At 41.8% G+C, this 14,188-nt stretch overlaps 1 protein-coding gene across 1 annotated transcript in view; it reads right to left on the bottom strand.

Moving 5' to 3' along the window:
• LOC139565686 (mucin-2-like) overlaps positions 1-14,188 on the bottom strand; it is a 42,171-nt gene that overhangs the window by 4,064 nt on the left and 23,919 nt on the right. Inside the window, exons 17-35 of the mRNA XM_071386184.1 lie at positions 12,264-12,304; positions 12,056-12,144; positions 11,767-11,921; positions 11,121-11,259; positions 10,843-10,947; positions 10,437-10,634; positions 9,953-10,195; positions 9,447-9,603; positions 7,444-7,554; positions 6,019-6,160; positions 5,869-5,897; positions 3,249-5,657; positions 2,899-3,102; positions 2,441-2,682; positions 2,092-2,278; positions 1,779-1,986; positions 1,389-1,561; positions 1,086-1,155; positions 863-972 (exon numbers count right to left, since the gene is read on the bottom strand). Of these exons, the coding sequence (XP_071242285.1) occupies positions 863-972; positions 1,086-1,155; positions 1,389-1,561; positions 1,779-1,986; positions 2,092-2,278; positions 2,441-2,682; positions 2,899-3,102; positions 3,249-5,657; positions 5,869-5,897; positions 6,019-6,160; positions 7,444-7,554; positions 9,447-9,603; positions 9,953-10,195; positions 10,437-10,634; positions 10,843-10,947; positions 11,121-11,259; positions 11,767-11,921; positions 12,056-12,144; positions 12,264-12,304 (5,012 nt within the window). The remainder of the gene's footprint in view (positions 1-862; positions 973-1,085; positions 1,156-1,388; positions 1,562-1,778; positions 1,987-2,091; positions 2,279-2,440; positions 2,683-2,898; positions 3,103-3,248; positions 5,658-5,868; positions 5,898-6,018; positions 6,161-7,443; positions 7,555-9,446; positions 9,604-9,952; positions 10,196-10,436; positions 10,635-10,842; positions 10,948-11,120; positions 11,260-11,766; positions 11,922-12,055; positions 12,145-12,263; positions 12,305-14,188) is intronic.

The raw sequence follows: 14,188 nt of genomic DNA, 5'->3' as shown, positions 1-14,188 counted from the left end.
GGTTTAACTTGTTACACATAAAACATCAGTATAGTATGCATGGTTGGGGTCAATTCCAATCTAGTTGTAATTCACTCATGAAGCGGAGAATGTATGTTGAATTCAATTCGAATGTCAACAATCTGTTAAACGGTTTGGACTGTTTGAATTGGAAAACAATATTTGTATATTTCCCAGAAAATGAAATTAATGCACAAAGTGTGACAAAATATTTTGCAGGATTTATTTTAAATTAATTTCAACTTGTATTTCCATATTACCAGTATAGCTAGGCTTTGACATGATCAGTCTGAAAGCCTGAAGGAATTGAATTCGAATGTGGAATTGTTGGGGATAATATTGAATTGGGAATTGAATTCGTGTAATTTAACTTACAATGGAATTGAGAGGAATTAAAGTATCTCTGCATTTAAAGTGACCTGGAATTAGAATTTTATTAAATGGAATTTACAGGGAGAGGGAATTGAATTAGAATTGAATGTGTGAAATTAACCCCAACCCTGATAGTATGTATAAATTGCACACCTGGAGGTCATTGCAGTCAATGTGTTCAGGCCAAATCCTGATTTGGGATACTCATAGTGCAGTGTTTCCCAAACTCAGTCCTCGGGACACCATTTTGTTTACCCCTAACACTATCAAAGCTTGATGATTAGTTGATTATTTGAATCAACTGTGTAGTGTTAAGGCAAAAACCAAAATGTGCTCTCCTTGGGGTCTCGAGGACCGAGTTGGGAAACCCTGTCCCTAGTTTGGGAAACCCTAACTCAGATGATCACAAGCTAAACTTCAACCTATACAAGTGGATTTCTCAAGTTAGGATTTGGCCCTAGGCTCAAGAGAGAATCCAAACTCCACTCACAGGGACAGTCCGACACGCAGATATTCTTGTGCTCCTCAGCTCTGAACTGTCCTCTGAGACAGAAACATCCAGCCTTAACTTCCTCCAGTACTCTCCCTTGAACACGGCCTCTGCAGAAAGAACGTGGAACACAAAAGACTCTTGAACTTTTCAGACACTTTTTTATACATTTAGACACGTAAAATGTTAAATAGTTAGGACACAGGGAGATGGATTCACTTACCCTCCGTGACAGTAGTCATCCAATTGACCGTGGCACTCTCTGTACACCATCCCTGTCGGGCACCCAATAGCTGAAAAAAATTAAGTTATTTAGTCAAATGTTCTTTCTCTCTTCTTGACCTTGTGTCTTAATGCATTTCCCCAGCATCAGTACACCATGATGGATGATTTTTATTTATTTATTTATATATACACAAATACAACTACATTTCCTTCTTTTTTTTATTTTTTATCAACGCCTCAGTTGATTTTCCAAGCACCGATACACATTTCGGGAAGTTTTTGAAAAAATGAGTTAAATTACCACAGGTCCCGTTGGTGAGTTGTCTCCAGTTCACACAGATGCCTGCTTTCTTACACTCCTCAACAGCCTGCGCCAGAGGAGAACAAGCCATGTCGTTCCTCCCACACGAATCAAACCTACAGTTAATCTCAAGCTGGCTCAGATCCACCCGCCTACTGCAATTTGCAAAAACTCTGTAAAGACACATACCAACAGACTGATCAACATACAGGAAAATAAACCTTCAATAGTTTTACAACACAACAAAATCAGTTTGTATGTTGCATGGTTTTATCTCAGTGTAATGTTTTATCATAGCTGTCGCAGCAACATTGAATGAAACGCCACAGATTTTTGGCCATTTGGGAGATCATCATGTGAAATAAATCAAATTGAATTGAATCATCCTACGGGTGATGGAGAAGGTCACAGAGGGGGCTTCCAAGACAGCGGGGGGGTGGACGAGGGCCTGGAGGATGGCATGGGACGTCCCTGGGAGCTGCGCTACACTCAGGCTTCAGAGGGTCCTCATAGATCCAGTCATAGGCGGTCTTATCACAGCAGCTGTCAGCTTCAGTCTCCCCACTTCTACGCACACAAGAGCTTCCACCGCACACACCTGCCAATGGCCAAAGATGTAAACGTAAGCTTGGAAACGCACACATGCATACACACATGCATACACACGCGCACACACAGACACACTTCCTTGTCTAATACAAACCGCATTGTCCTTGGGTGTTATTCAGGAAATGCTCCATGGCCAAGGTGACAGTCAGAGTGTTGGATGGTGTGAGAGAGATATGTGAGCGTATCTCAGGGATGTATACAGACACCATATAGCCTGTCGTCTCAAACCTGATACCATTCTCCTCATAGGGAGGCTCGACATTCTTCTGGTTCAGAGTAGACTAGGACAGAGAGGAGCAGAATGGTTTGAGTGAGTGAGATATCAGAAAGATCACCATCATGGAATGAATTAGCAAATAATTTAATGACTGGATGGACGGATGAATGAATCCTTAAACCAATCAATCAATCAATCAATAAATCAAGTTGAAGACCGGCAGTACCTTCACCCTGAACTCATCCGGTACGATGCTGACAGTGGCCGTGTTGTTCTGGTACTGCAGGATGATGCCTTTGGCACAGGAGCCGTCCAACTCGGGAATACAGAAGTAGTTGTCCACGGCAACAGTCAGATGGTGACGCAGCGTTTTCTCCTTGACCAGGATGTATGTACAATTATCCAGGAAGTCAAAGGTCACACCCTGGAAGGAGATGTAGTGAGGGTCGCCATAGACGTCACAACGACCTGGGGGACAGGGGGAATAAGAGTAGAGGGGCATAAGAGTAGAGGGGGAATAAGAGAGGAACTGACTTATAATAAGTGCATTCCCATAAGGAAGACAAAACTACATAAGAAGAACATCAGAATTTGCAGGAAGTAAAACCCTCTTCAAAAACAAGATACACGGATAGACAAACTCTAGCACTTCACACAAAGGAACAGACAGGCAGCCAGACTCACAATCACACTTCCAGTAGTCACAGCATCCGTCTGAGACTCTGACCATCTGTCCCCTGGGGCACATGGTGGGGCGAACTGGATTCGGACAGATGACCGAAGTCATCTCTATCTTCCCATCCTTACAAGTCTTATTGAAGCAGTCTTCTGTCCACTTCTCTCCACACGCCCATATCTGGTTCCTCTTCAGGTCTCTACACTCACAAACTGGAAACAAGGTGAAGATTTGACTTAAACAAAGTGGAACAATTTCTACATCTATCTGTAAGGTCAGCATTAGTGTAGATTTGAGAGATATCAACCATTATCAACAATCCAAATTGCCAAAAATATATTTAAATATGTTGGCCTACTTGTACGTGTTGTAGATATTGTTGTTGACATCGTTGTTGGACGTGTGGATGTTGTTGATTCAGAGGTAGTGGGAGATCGTGTAGAGGAGGTTGTTGGTTGACTTGTGTACAGGGTTGTAGCTTCAGTCGGTGGTCCTTCAGATGTTGGTTTGGTTGTCATTTCAGTAGAAATAGTTGGTTCGGTTGTCATTTCAGTATGTGAAGTAGTTGGTTCGGTTGTAGATGTTGGTTCAACATATTTGGTTGTAGAATATGAGAATGTAGTTGTGGGTTGTGTAGATGTTAATTTAGTTGTAGTTTCAGTGTATGCTGTAGTTGCTTCTGCTGTAGTATTTTGTCCGGCTGTAGTACTCAACACGGACACAACTGGTGAACTATGTTGAGTATTTGTAGGTCCTGTAACTATCGTTGGGAATAGTGTGGTTGTATATTCAGGTGTGGTTCTTGTTGTTGTGGGTTGTGTAGGTGTGATTGTAGGTTCAGGTGTAGTAGTGGGTTGTTTAGGTGTAGTTGTATATTCAGGTGTAGTAGTGGGTTGTGTAGGTGTGGGTGTGGGTTGTGTAGGTGTAGTTGTATATTCAGGTGTAGTAGTGGGTTGTGTAGGTGTGGTTGTGGGTTGTGTAGGTGTAGTTGTATATTCAGGTGTGGTAGTGGGTTGTGTAGGTGTGGTTGTATATTCAGGTGTGGTAGTGGGTTGTGTAGGTGTGGTTGTATATTCAGGTGTGGTAGTGGGTTGTGTAGGTGTGGTTGTATATTCAGGTGTGGTAGTGGGTTGTGTAGGTGTGGTTGTATATTCAGGTGTAGTAGTGGGTTGTGTAGGTGTGGTTGTATATTCAGGTGTGGTAGTGGGTTGTGTAGGTGTGGTTGTAGATTCAGGTGTGGTAGTGGGTTGTGTAGGTGTGGTTGTAGATTCAGGTGTAGTAGTGGGTTGTGTAGGTGTGGTTGTAGATTCAGGTGTAGTAGTGGGTTGTGTAGGTGTGGTTGTAGATTCAGGTGTGGTAGTGGGTTGTGTAGGTGTGGTTGTATATTCAGGTGTAGTAGTGGGTTGTGTAGGTGTGGTTGTAGATTCAGGTGTGGTAGTGGGTTGTGTAGGTGTGGTTGTATATTCAGGTGTATTAGTGGGTTGTGTAGGTGTGGTTGTAGATTCAGCTGTGGTAGTGGGTTGTGTAGGTGTGGTTGTATATTCAGGTGTAGTAGTGGGTTGTGTAGGTGTGGTTGTATATTCAGGTGTATTAGTGGGTTGTGTAGGTGTGGTTGTAGATTCAGGTGTAGTAGTGGGTTGTGTAGGTGTGGTTGTAGATTCAGGTGTAGTAGTGGGTTGTGTAGGTGCGGTTGTAGATGCAGGTGTAGTAGTGGGTTGTGTAGGTGTGGTTGTATATTCAGGTGTATTAGTGGGTTGTGTAGGTGTGGTTGTAGATTCAGGTGTAGTAGTGGGTTGTGTAGGTGTGGTTGTATATTCAGGTGTAGTAGTCAGTATAGTTGTTGTAGGTTCAGGTGTAGATCTCATTGTAGTTGATTGTGTAGCTGTGGTTGTAGGTTCAGGTGTGGTAGTGGGTTGTTTAGGTGTGGTTGTATATTCAGGTGTAGTAGTCAGTATAGTTGTTGTAGGTTCAGGTGTAGTTCTCATTGTAGTTGATTGTGTAGCTGTGGTTGTAGATTCAGGTGTGGTAGTGGGTTGTGTAGGTGTGGTTGTAGGTTCAGATGTAACAGTAGGTTGTTTAGGTGTGGTTGTAGGTTCAGGTGTAGTAGTCAGTATAGTTGTTGTAGGTTCAGGTGTAGTTCTCATTGTAGTTGATTGTGTAGCTGTGGTTGTAGATTCAGGTGTGGTAGTGGGTTGTGTAGGTGTGGTTGTAGATTCAGGTGTGGTAGTGGGTTGTGTAGGTGTGGTTGTATATTCAGGTGTAGTAGTGGGTTGTGTAGGTGTGGTTGTATATTCAGGTGTAGTAGTGGGTTGTGTAGGTGTGGTTGTAGATTCAGGTGTAGTAGTCAGTATAGTTGTTGTAGGTTCAGGTGTAGTAGTCAGTATAGTTGTTGTAGGTTCAGGTGTAGTAGTCAGTATAGTTGTTGTAGGTTCAGGTGTAGTTATCATTGTAGTTGATGGTGTAGCTGTGGTTGTAGGTTCAGGTGTAGTTCTCATTGTAGTTGATGGTGTAGCTGTGGTTGTAGGTTCAGGTGTAGTAGTCAGTATAGTTGTTGTAGGTTCAGGTGTAGTAGTCAGTATAGTTGTTGTAGGTTCAGGTGTAGTAGTCAGTATAGTTGTTGTATATTCAGGTGTAGTAGTCAGTATAGTTGTTGTATATTCAGGTGTAGTAGTCAGTATAGTTGCTGTAGGTTCAGGTATAGTTATCATTGTAGTTGATGGTGTAGCTGTGGTTGTAGGTTCAGGTGTAGTAGTGGTTTGATCAGGACCTAAAGAGGCAAATCACATTGGATGTGTTAATACAGCATTTTGTATTTATTATTTCACCTTTATTTAACCAGGCAGGCCAGTTGAGAATAAGTTCTCATTTACAACTGCGACCTGCATTCCTGATAATATAATACTTTAATATAAGTCAGTCACAATTGTCTTAACTGATTTACAAATACATTAATGCAGTCATAACTTATATCCACTTACCACAGTTAATACGCCCCTGTTCACAAGTGCTGTAGACAGAGAACGCCGTAAAAGATCAGTTACCATTCTCCTGTATGTTACATTTATTTTCCCTTTCTCATTTCCTCACATAGGCCTACATGCACTGATATACTGTAAATAGGTACTCACCATTTCTCAGTGGGTTTCCTGATAACTGTACCAGGTGTAACCATAGTCTCGTTGGAATAACAGGTGCAGTTGTCCAAAGTGGAGCAACTCCTTGTGTTCTCATCATAGTATGGAGCCTCTGCTGAGCATCTCGGGTAGCAGCCTGCACACAGAGACAATGTCAAAGTTAGCATTAAGGTCAACATCACTGTGAGGAGTAGATTAATTTCTCATGACAGATCTAAACATACATGTAAACTTAACTTCTCTAGGGTAGGGGGCAACATTCTGAATTTTGGATGAAATGCATGCCCAAATTAAACTGCCTGCTTCTCGGGCCCAGAAGATATGATATGCATATAACTGGTAGATTTGGATAGAAAACACGCTAAAGTTTCCAAAACTGTTAAAATAGTGTCTGTGAGTGTAACAGAACTGATTTGGCAGGCGAAAACCTGAGAAAAATCCATTCAGGAAGTATTTTTGGGGGGGGTTTTGTAGTTTTCTATTCAATGCCATTACAGTATCCATTAACTTAGGACTCAAATTACAGTTTCTATGCCTTCCACTAGATGTCAACAGTCTTTAGAAATTGTTTCAGGCTTGTATTCTGAAAAATGAAGAAGTAAGAGCAGTCTGAATGAGTGGACCCTAAAGTGTCACAGAGCTTTTTCATGCGCGAGACCGAGAGATTGCGTTTCTTGTTTACCTTTTAAATTGACGACGTTATTGTCCGGTTGAAATATTATCGATTATTTAGGCTAAAAACAACCTAACGATTGAATATAAACATCGTTTGACATGTTTCTATGAACTTTACGGAAACAATTAGGATTTTTTTGTCTTCCTGTTTTGACTGCGTTTGAGCCTGTGGATTACTGAAGAAAACGCACGAACAAAATGGAGGTTTTTGGATATAAAGAGACTTTATCGAACAAAAGGAACATTTATTGAGTAAATGAATGTCTGCTGAGTGCAACCATATGAAGATCATCAAAGGTAAGTGATTCATTTTATCTCTATTTCTGACTTGTGTAACTCTTCTACTTGGCTGGTTACTGTTTGTAATGATTTGTCTGCTGGGCTATGTTCTCAAATAATCGTAAGGTATGCTTTCGCGGTAAAGCATTTTTTAAATCTGACACCGTGGTTGGATTCACAAGAAGTTAATCTTTAAACCTATGTAAAATATGTTTTGTTTTCTGAATTTTTATAATGAGTATTTCTGTATTTGAATTTGGCGCCCAGCAGGTTCACTGGCTGTTGAAGATGTGGGACGCTACCGTCTCACGTGCCCAAGAGAGGTTAAACAGAATTATCTATTAGTGTACACAAGATTTGGTTCTGGGATCATAGCCTGGTGACAGGTCTGTTTGACAGCACAAACAGATCCGGGACCATGTTAGATGGATCATCCATTTCCATTAATTGAGTCAGTTCAGTTACCTTCCAACTTGCCAGTGAAGAGGTTGTTTTTGCCACAGGTCTTGATCTGTCCACAGGGATCGTAGTGCCAGCTACTGTGGCCCTGCTCATTGTAGTAGTCGCAGTATACCGCTGTATGGGTAGATGGAGGAATAGTTCATTTAAACACTGTTTCAATAACACATACAGTTGAAGTCGGAAGTTTACATACACCTTAGCCAAATACATATAAACTCAGTTTCACAATTCCTGACATTTAATCCTCGTAAAAATCTCCTGTCTTAGGTCATTTAGAATCACCACTTTATTTTAAGAATGTGAAAATAATAGTAGAGAGAAGGATTGATTTCAGCTTTTATTTCTTTCATCACATTCCCAGTGGGTCAAAAGTTTACATACACTCAATTAGTATTTGGTAGCATTGCCTTTAAATTGTTTAACATGGGTCAAACGTTTTGGGTGGCCTTCAACAAGCTTCCCACAATAAGTTGGGGGAATTTTGGCCCATTCCTCCTGACAGAGCTGGTGTAACTGAGTCAGTTTTGTAGGCCTCCTTGCCCGCACATGCTTGTTCAGTTCTCCCTACAAATTTTCTATGGGATTGAGGTCAGGGCTTTGTGATGGCCACTCCAAAACCTTGACTTTGTTGTCCTTAAGCCATTTTGCCACAACTTTGGAAGTATGCTTGGGGTCATTGTCCATTTGGAAGACCCATTTGCGACCAAGCTTTAACTTCCTGACTGATGTCTCGAGATGTTGCTTCAATATATTCACATAATTTTCTTTCCTCATGATGCCATCTATTTTGTGAAGTGCACCAGTCCCCTCCTGCAGCAAAGCACCCCCACAACATGATGCTGCCACCCCCGTACTCCACGGTTGGGATGGTGTTCTTCGGCTTGCAAGCTTCCCCTTCTTTCCTCCAAACATAATGATGGTCATTATGGCCAAACACTTCTATTTTGGTTTCATCAGACCAGAGGATATTTCTCCAAAAAGTACGATCTTTGTTCCCATGTGTAGTTGCAAACCGTAGTCTGGCTTTTTTTATGGCGGTTTTGGAGAAGTAGTTTCTTCCTTGCTGAGTGGCCTTTCAGGTTATGTCGATATAGGACTTGTTTTACTGTGGATATAGATACTTTTGTACCTGTTTCCTCCAGCATCTTCACAAGGTCCTTTGCTGTTGTTCTGGGATTGATTTGCACTTTTCGCACCAAAGTACGTTCATCTCTAGGAGACAGAACGTGTCTCCTTCCTGAGCGGTATGACGGCTGCGTGGTCCCATGGTGTTTATACTTGCGTACCATTGTTTGTACAGATGAACGTAGTACCTTCAGGCATTTGGAAATTACTACCAAGGATGAACCCAACTTTTATTTTCTTATTTTACCTTTATTTAACTAGGCAAGTCAGTTAAGAACAAATTCTTATTTTCAATGACGGCCTAGGAACAGACTTGTGGAGGTCTACAATTTTTTTTACTGAGGTATTGGCTGATTTCTTTTGATTTTCCCATGATGTCAAGCAAAGAGGCACTGAGTTTGAAGGTAGGCCTTGAAATACATCCACAGGTACACCTCCAATTGACTCAAATGATGTCAATTAGCCTATCAGCAGCTTCTAAAGCCATGACACCATTTAATGGAATTTTCCAAGCTATTTAACTTAGTGTATGTAAACTTCTGACCTACTGGAATTGTGATTCAGTGAATTATAAGTGAAATAACCTGTCTGTAAACATTTGTTGGAAAAATGTATTGTGTCATGCACAAAGTAGATGTCCTAACCGACTTGCCAAACCTATAGTTTGCTAACAAGACATTTGTGGAGTGGTTGAAAAATGAGTTTTAATGACTCCAACCTAAGTGTGTGTAAACTTTTGACTTCAACTGTAAGTAGCATTTAATTGAAAGACTATCCTGGGCAGGCTCCTACTTATTTAAAAAATAACAATAAAGTGTTAGCATTAGTTTTAAATGATATACTGAGGATAATATTTGCGTCAGTTGTGATCTGTTACGTACGGCACATGTCTGGCGTTCTCCAGCGGACACACACGTCCTGGTCACTGCAGGCCTCAGCATAGGCCGCCACGGCCGTACAGAACCCCAAGAACTTCCCCTCAAACTCACAGGAGCACGACTCCAACACACAGGCCTGGTAGTAGGGCTCTGGGTCCACCTGGAGAACAAAGCAGAACATCTTAACTGAATGTCTCCTTAAATGTGTTACATAATAATATAATACATGCAATTTCGCAGATGCATTTAGGGGTACATAAACATTTAAAATACCTTGTATGGGTGTACGTGGGAATCAAACCCACTATCCTGGCATTGAAAGCACCATAATCTACCAACTGAGCCACAAAGGACCCACATGTTTGTGGTGAACTATGCCTTTAAGCCTACCTTTAAGTGGAGTTGTGTGATGTTTGGGGTAAACTAACCTTTTAAGCGTACCTCTTTGGCAGTCCTTAATAAAAGGTGTTTAACGTTTGGGGTGACCTGTCCTTTTAAGCGAACTGTACCTTCAAGTGGCAGTCCTTAAAGGTGTCTCCCCTGAGGATCATACAGCGTCTCTCGGCCCAGGCGGAGCAGTAGGAGTGGCGCTGGCACGGAAACACCTCATTGGTCACGTCAGAGCAGGGGGGTGTGGCCGTCTTCCAGCTGTTGCCGAAGGCGAGGGGGCTGGACACCACCGATGACCCGCTTATCTGCAGGTCGTTCATCTCGTTGGAATCGAAGTTCCCGCAAAGTCCACACACTCGGTTCTGTGAAAGTACAGCTGATTAATTAGGTAATTAACTTAATAATAATCAAATTAATTTATGAGTTACTAACTTAGGCAAGAGAGCTGTGCAAACGTAACCATAGCTTAATACTAAACAGTACTTAGTAGATATGAAATTATATTTCAGCAGTTGCAATGATATTTCAGTAGTTGAAATGATCAACGAGCAATAGGGAAATCTTCCAGGTTACATCTTTAACGTCTAGATAGAGAGAACTCACCCTCCAACGGTCGTCCAGTATGACGGTAAGTCTGGTGTGTTTGTCCCAGATGAGGGTTAGTCCTCTCGAAGGCACTGAGATCATGATGTAGAGGCCCACAGTGTGGGTGGAGTACAGAGGCTCAGCCTCCAGAGAAGCCCATCCCCCTTGGAGCCGTCTCGTCACCTTCATTTCATTCAGAGTCAGAGTGACATTACCCTGGGAGAAAAGACAAACACCTCATTATTACAGTCCTATTACCACATACGTTATTCAATACAATTAGTATCTATCTGGTGATCCCAAGTGGTGCTTAGTCCTACTTAACAAAACACATCCCAAACAAACTGATGGGTAGTTCTATTTAATAATAATGGACTTCAAAAGCATGGCATGACAGAGGAGAGAAGTGAGCTAAGTGTATTACCAGCAGGTCTAACACGATGGTCCGGGAACAGGTCAGAGCCTCGTCACAGCACGGGACACTCTCCACTTTGACAGAAAACGAGCCGGCTTCACTACCACAGCCATCCTATGAGAGAAGGAGGAAAACAGCAGAATTGTCGATGTTTTTTGTAAAGAAGCAGTACCATTAATTTCACAGCAGTATAGAATAGAAAACAAAACAAATATCCCTAACAAAATAAACAACAATGCTTGACAACCCAATGAAAAGGTGATATCAGATTGCCTTCTGTGACTCACCTCCACTAATGTGTACTGACAGTTCCCATCGTAGCGGTACCATTTAGAGTCGAAGGTTTGATAGTGTCCGTTTCCATACACCAGGCATGTACCAGGGCATGGTTCATCTACACAGCTCCACTGGGCATGGTGGCAGGTGCTGGGAAGTGGATGGAGACAAACTTTTAGGGGACGATTCTGAACTTCCACTTCAGTATATATTTTTGCTTAATCATGTATTGATGTTAATTTTTATTTAATTTTACCTTTATTTAACTAGGCAAGTCAGTTAAGAACAAATTCTTATTTTCAATGGCGGCCTAGGAACAGTGGGTTAACTGCCTTGTTCAGGGGCAGAACGACAGATTTGTACCTTGTCAGCTCGGGGATTCGATCTTGCAACCTTTCGGTTAGTAGTACAAAGCTCTAACCACTAGGCTACGTGTTAAATCAACTTAAGTAGACGTTAGGATTCAAATTATGGATTATATTTCAGACAGTAAGTATGAAACACTATCTATAATATCTTTGCTTCAGCTTAGAATCAGACAAACACTTCCTGATGTTCGTACAGTACCAAGTCGTACTGTGATACATTCACTTATGCATGTATCTGTAATTGATACACACTTCAGAAGTAGCAAGGCAACAGTTGTGGCTCACTCACCATGTTCTACAGTTGGTCTTGACACTCTGTCCCGCTTTGAACACTCTGCCGCTGTACTGACAGGTGCAGTTGTCCACAGTGACACACACACCCCTATGGTCTTCCAACTGGCCCCCTGGACAGTAACAGCCACTTGTACAACTCTGAACAGCACTCTGGGAACAAAGAAGATGAGTGTCTCATTACAATTCAATGCTAATTGAATCAATGAACAGTTTTCAGTTCTACTTTTGGGCTAGCATGAAATATTAACTTTTTATTGCATTTTTTATATGAACTGTGAACTTACTGTTGGTTTGCTCAGACTGGCACATGTTGTTTGAGCTGTGTCTATGGAAAATTGTGAGCAATGCACACAAACCTTCCCCTGGGTGCAACCTGAAACAGACAGTACCATACAATATTATATTTGAAGGCATATCAAACACACAAAAATACTGCAATATCATGTAAGAATTAGACCATCAAGAGGCTATTAAATAAAAATATATATTTACCACAATCTTCAGAGCACAGCAATTCTCCATCCTCACATTTGCTGCAAAAGAGTATAAAAAGGTGGATGTAAGATGTTGGTGTGTATAGGCTGTCTGATCGTCATCAGTGATCAGGCCGACCACCGCTGTGTCGTCAGCAAACGTAATGGTGGTGTTGGAATCCTGCGCGGCCACGCAGTTGTGGGTGAACAGGGAGTACAGGAGGGGACTAAGCACGTACCCCTAAGGGTAAGCCCGTGTCGAGGGTCAGAGTGACGGATGTGTTGTTGCCTACCCTCAACACCTGGGGGTGGCCCATCTGGAAGTCCAGGATCCAGTCAGTTGCAGAGGAAGGTGTTCAGTCCCAGGGTCAGCAGGATTGCTTCTTTGCATTTTTTAATAATGGATTTAATGGTGCTCTGTGGGATGTTCAAAGTTTCGGATCTTTTTTTATAACTCAACCCTGATCTGTACTTCTCCACAACTTTGTTCATGGTATCGCTTGCTTGGTGTTGCCTCTTGCTTAGTGGTGTTGCAGACTCTGGGGCCTTTCAGAACAGGTGTATATATACTGTGGGTACAGCAGGTCAGCCACCATTGGGAGACTCGTCGAGGCCTGGTGATAGACGGAGTATACATCACGAGGCGATGGCTCCATCTGCTGGACCTGCCAGGTCTCGATGGGCTCTCCGTCCAGGACTAATTGGGGCTGATTGCTCACCAGCTGTACAAGCCCCATAAAGCTGCCAAAAGGGCAGCACACAGGAGAGGACTGGGGGAAGTAAGGTGACTTTCGTGTAGTTGGAGACGGTGCCCGAGCGAAGACGTTTGTGTGCCAAGCAGGATACAACAAGACCCGGAGCCCTGAAGACGGTATCTCGGAGAGGGTCTCATGGGGGAGATCTATCCTTTTCTTTTGATTTTTACTTAATAAACACCCTTGTAACCGAGCTAATCATACTCTGTCCGTGTCTGATCTGGGTAAACGCCTTGACCAAACCACCTGGTCTGCCACAATACACTGAGATCATGTGACCGATCATGTGACACTTAGATTGCACACAGGTGGACTTTATTTAACTAATAATGTGACTTCTGAAGGTAATTGGTTGCACCAGATCTTATTTAGCGGCTTCATAGCAAAGGGGGTGAATACATAAGCGCGCACCACTTTTTCTTATTTATTTTGTATAATTTTACTTGTATAAACAAGTAATTTTTTTCATTTCACTTCACCAATTTGGACTATTTTGTGTATGTCCAGTACATGAAATCCAAATAAAAATCGATTTAAATTACAGGTTGTAATGCAACAAAATAGGAAAAACGTCACTAGGATGAATAGGCACTATATATATAGGATCACATACTAGGGGAGAAGTGAATGGAAACTGTAGAGTTCTGGTGTCTAAAACAGTTTTTGCCCAAAATCTGCATTCTTTAAAAGCTGTTCACCACTGGAACCAACTACCAGATAACCAAAAATGGTGACTAGTGTCAGTGCTTTTCCACAAAAAGCAGTATAAAGAAGAGCAGGTTTGTAACCACTTACAAACCTTTTTCTTTGCTGCTTGTTTTTGTTGCTGTTTTTTACAACTAATGGTTCCAATAGCAATGTGTCCAATGATTATTATGTGCAATATCTTGACTTTTGTCTGTAAACGTATCCGTATATCCTGACCTCTGTTTTTGTTATTATTCCTAAGAAGAATACAAAAATGTGTCTGATGTTTGTGTGTTGTCTGTCCGTATATAATGTATTTTCTTGTTTATATGTTACCATGCCGGGGACTGCAGATGGAAATTAGCTGTTGAATAAATCTGGTCCAACGCATCTTTTCTCAAGTGTATTGAGACTTATGTTTTGCTGTACATTGTCCCTGTTCAAATAAACTTAATAACAATAATACCAACAAACAGTAGCATGTTCTGTAATAGGATCTCCT

The sequence above is a fragment of the Salvelinus alpinus genome, chromosome 37 (assembly GCF_045679555.1).
Source record: "Salvelinus alpinus chromosome 37, SLU_Salpinus.1, whole genome shotgun sequence".
In the NCBI taxonomy this organism is placed as follows: domain Eukaryota; kingdom Metazoa; phylum Chordata; class Actinopteri; order Salmoniformes; family Salmonidae; genus Salvelinus; species Salvelinus alpinus.
This window is presented reverse-complemented; position numbering and strand designations above follow the sequence as displayed.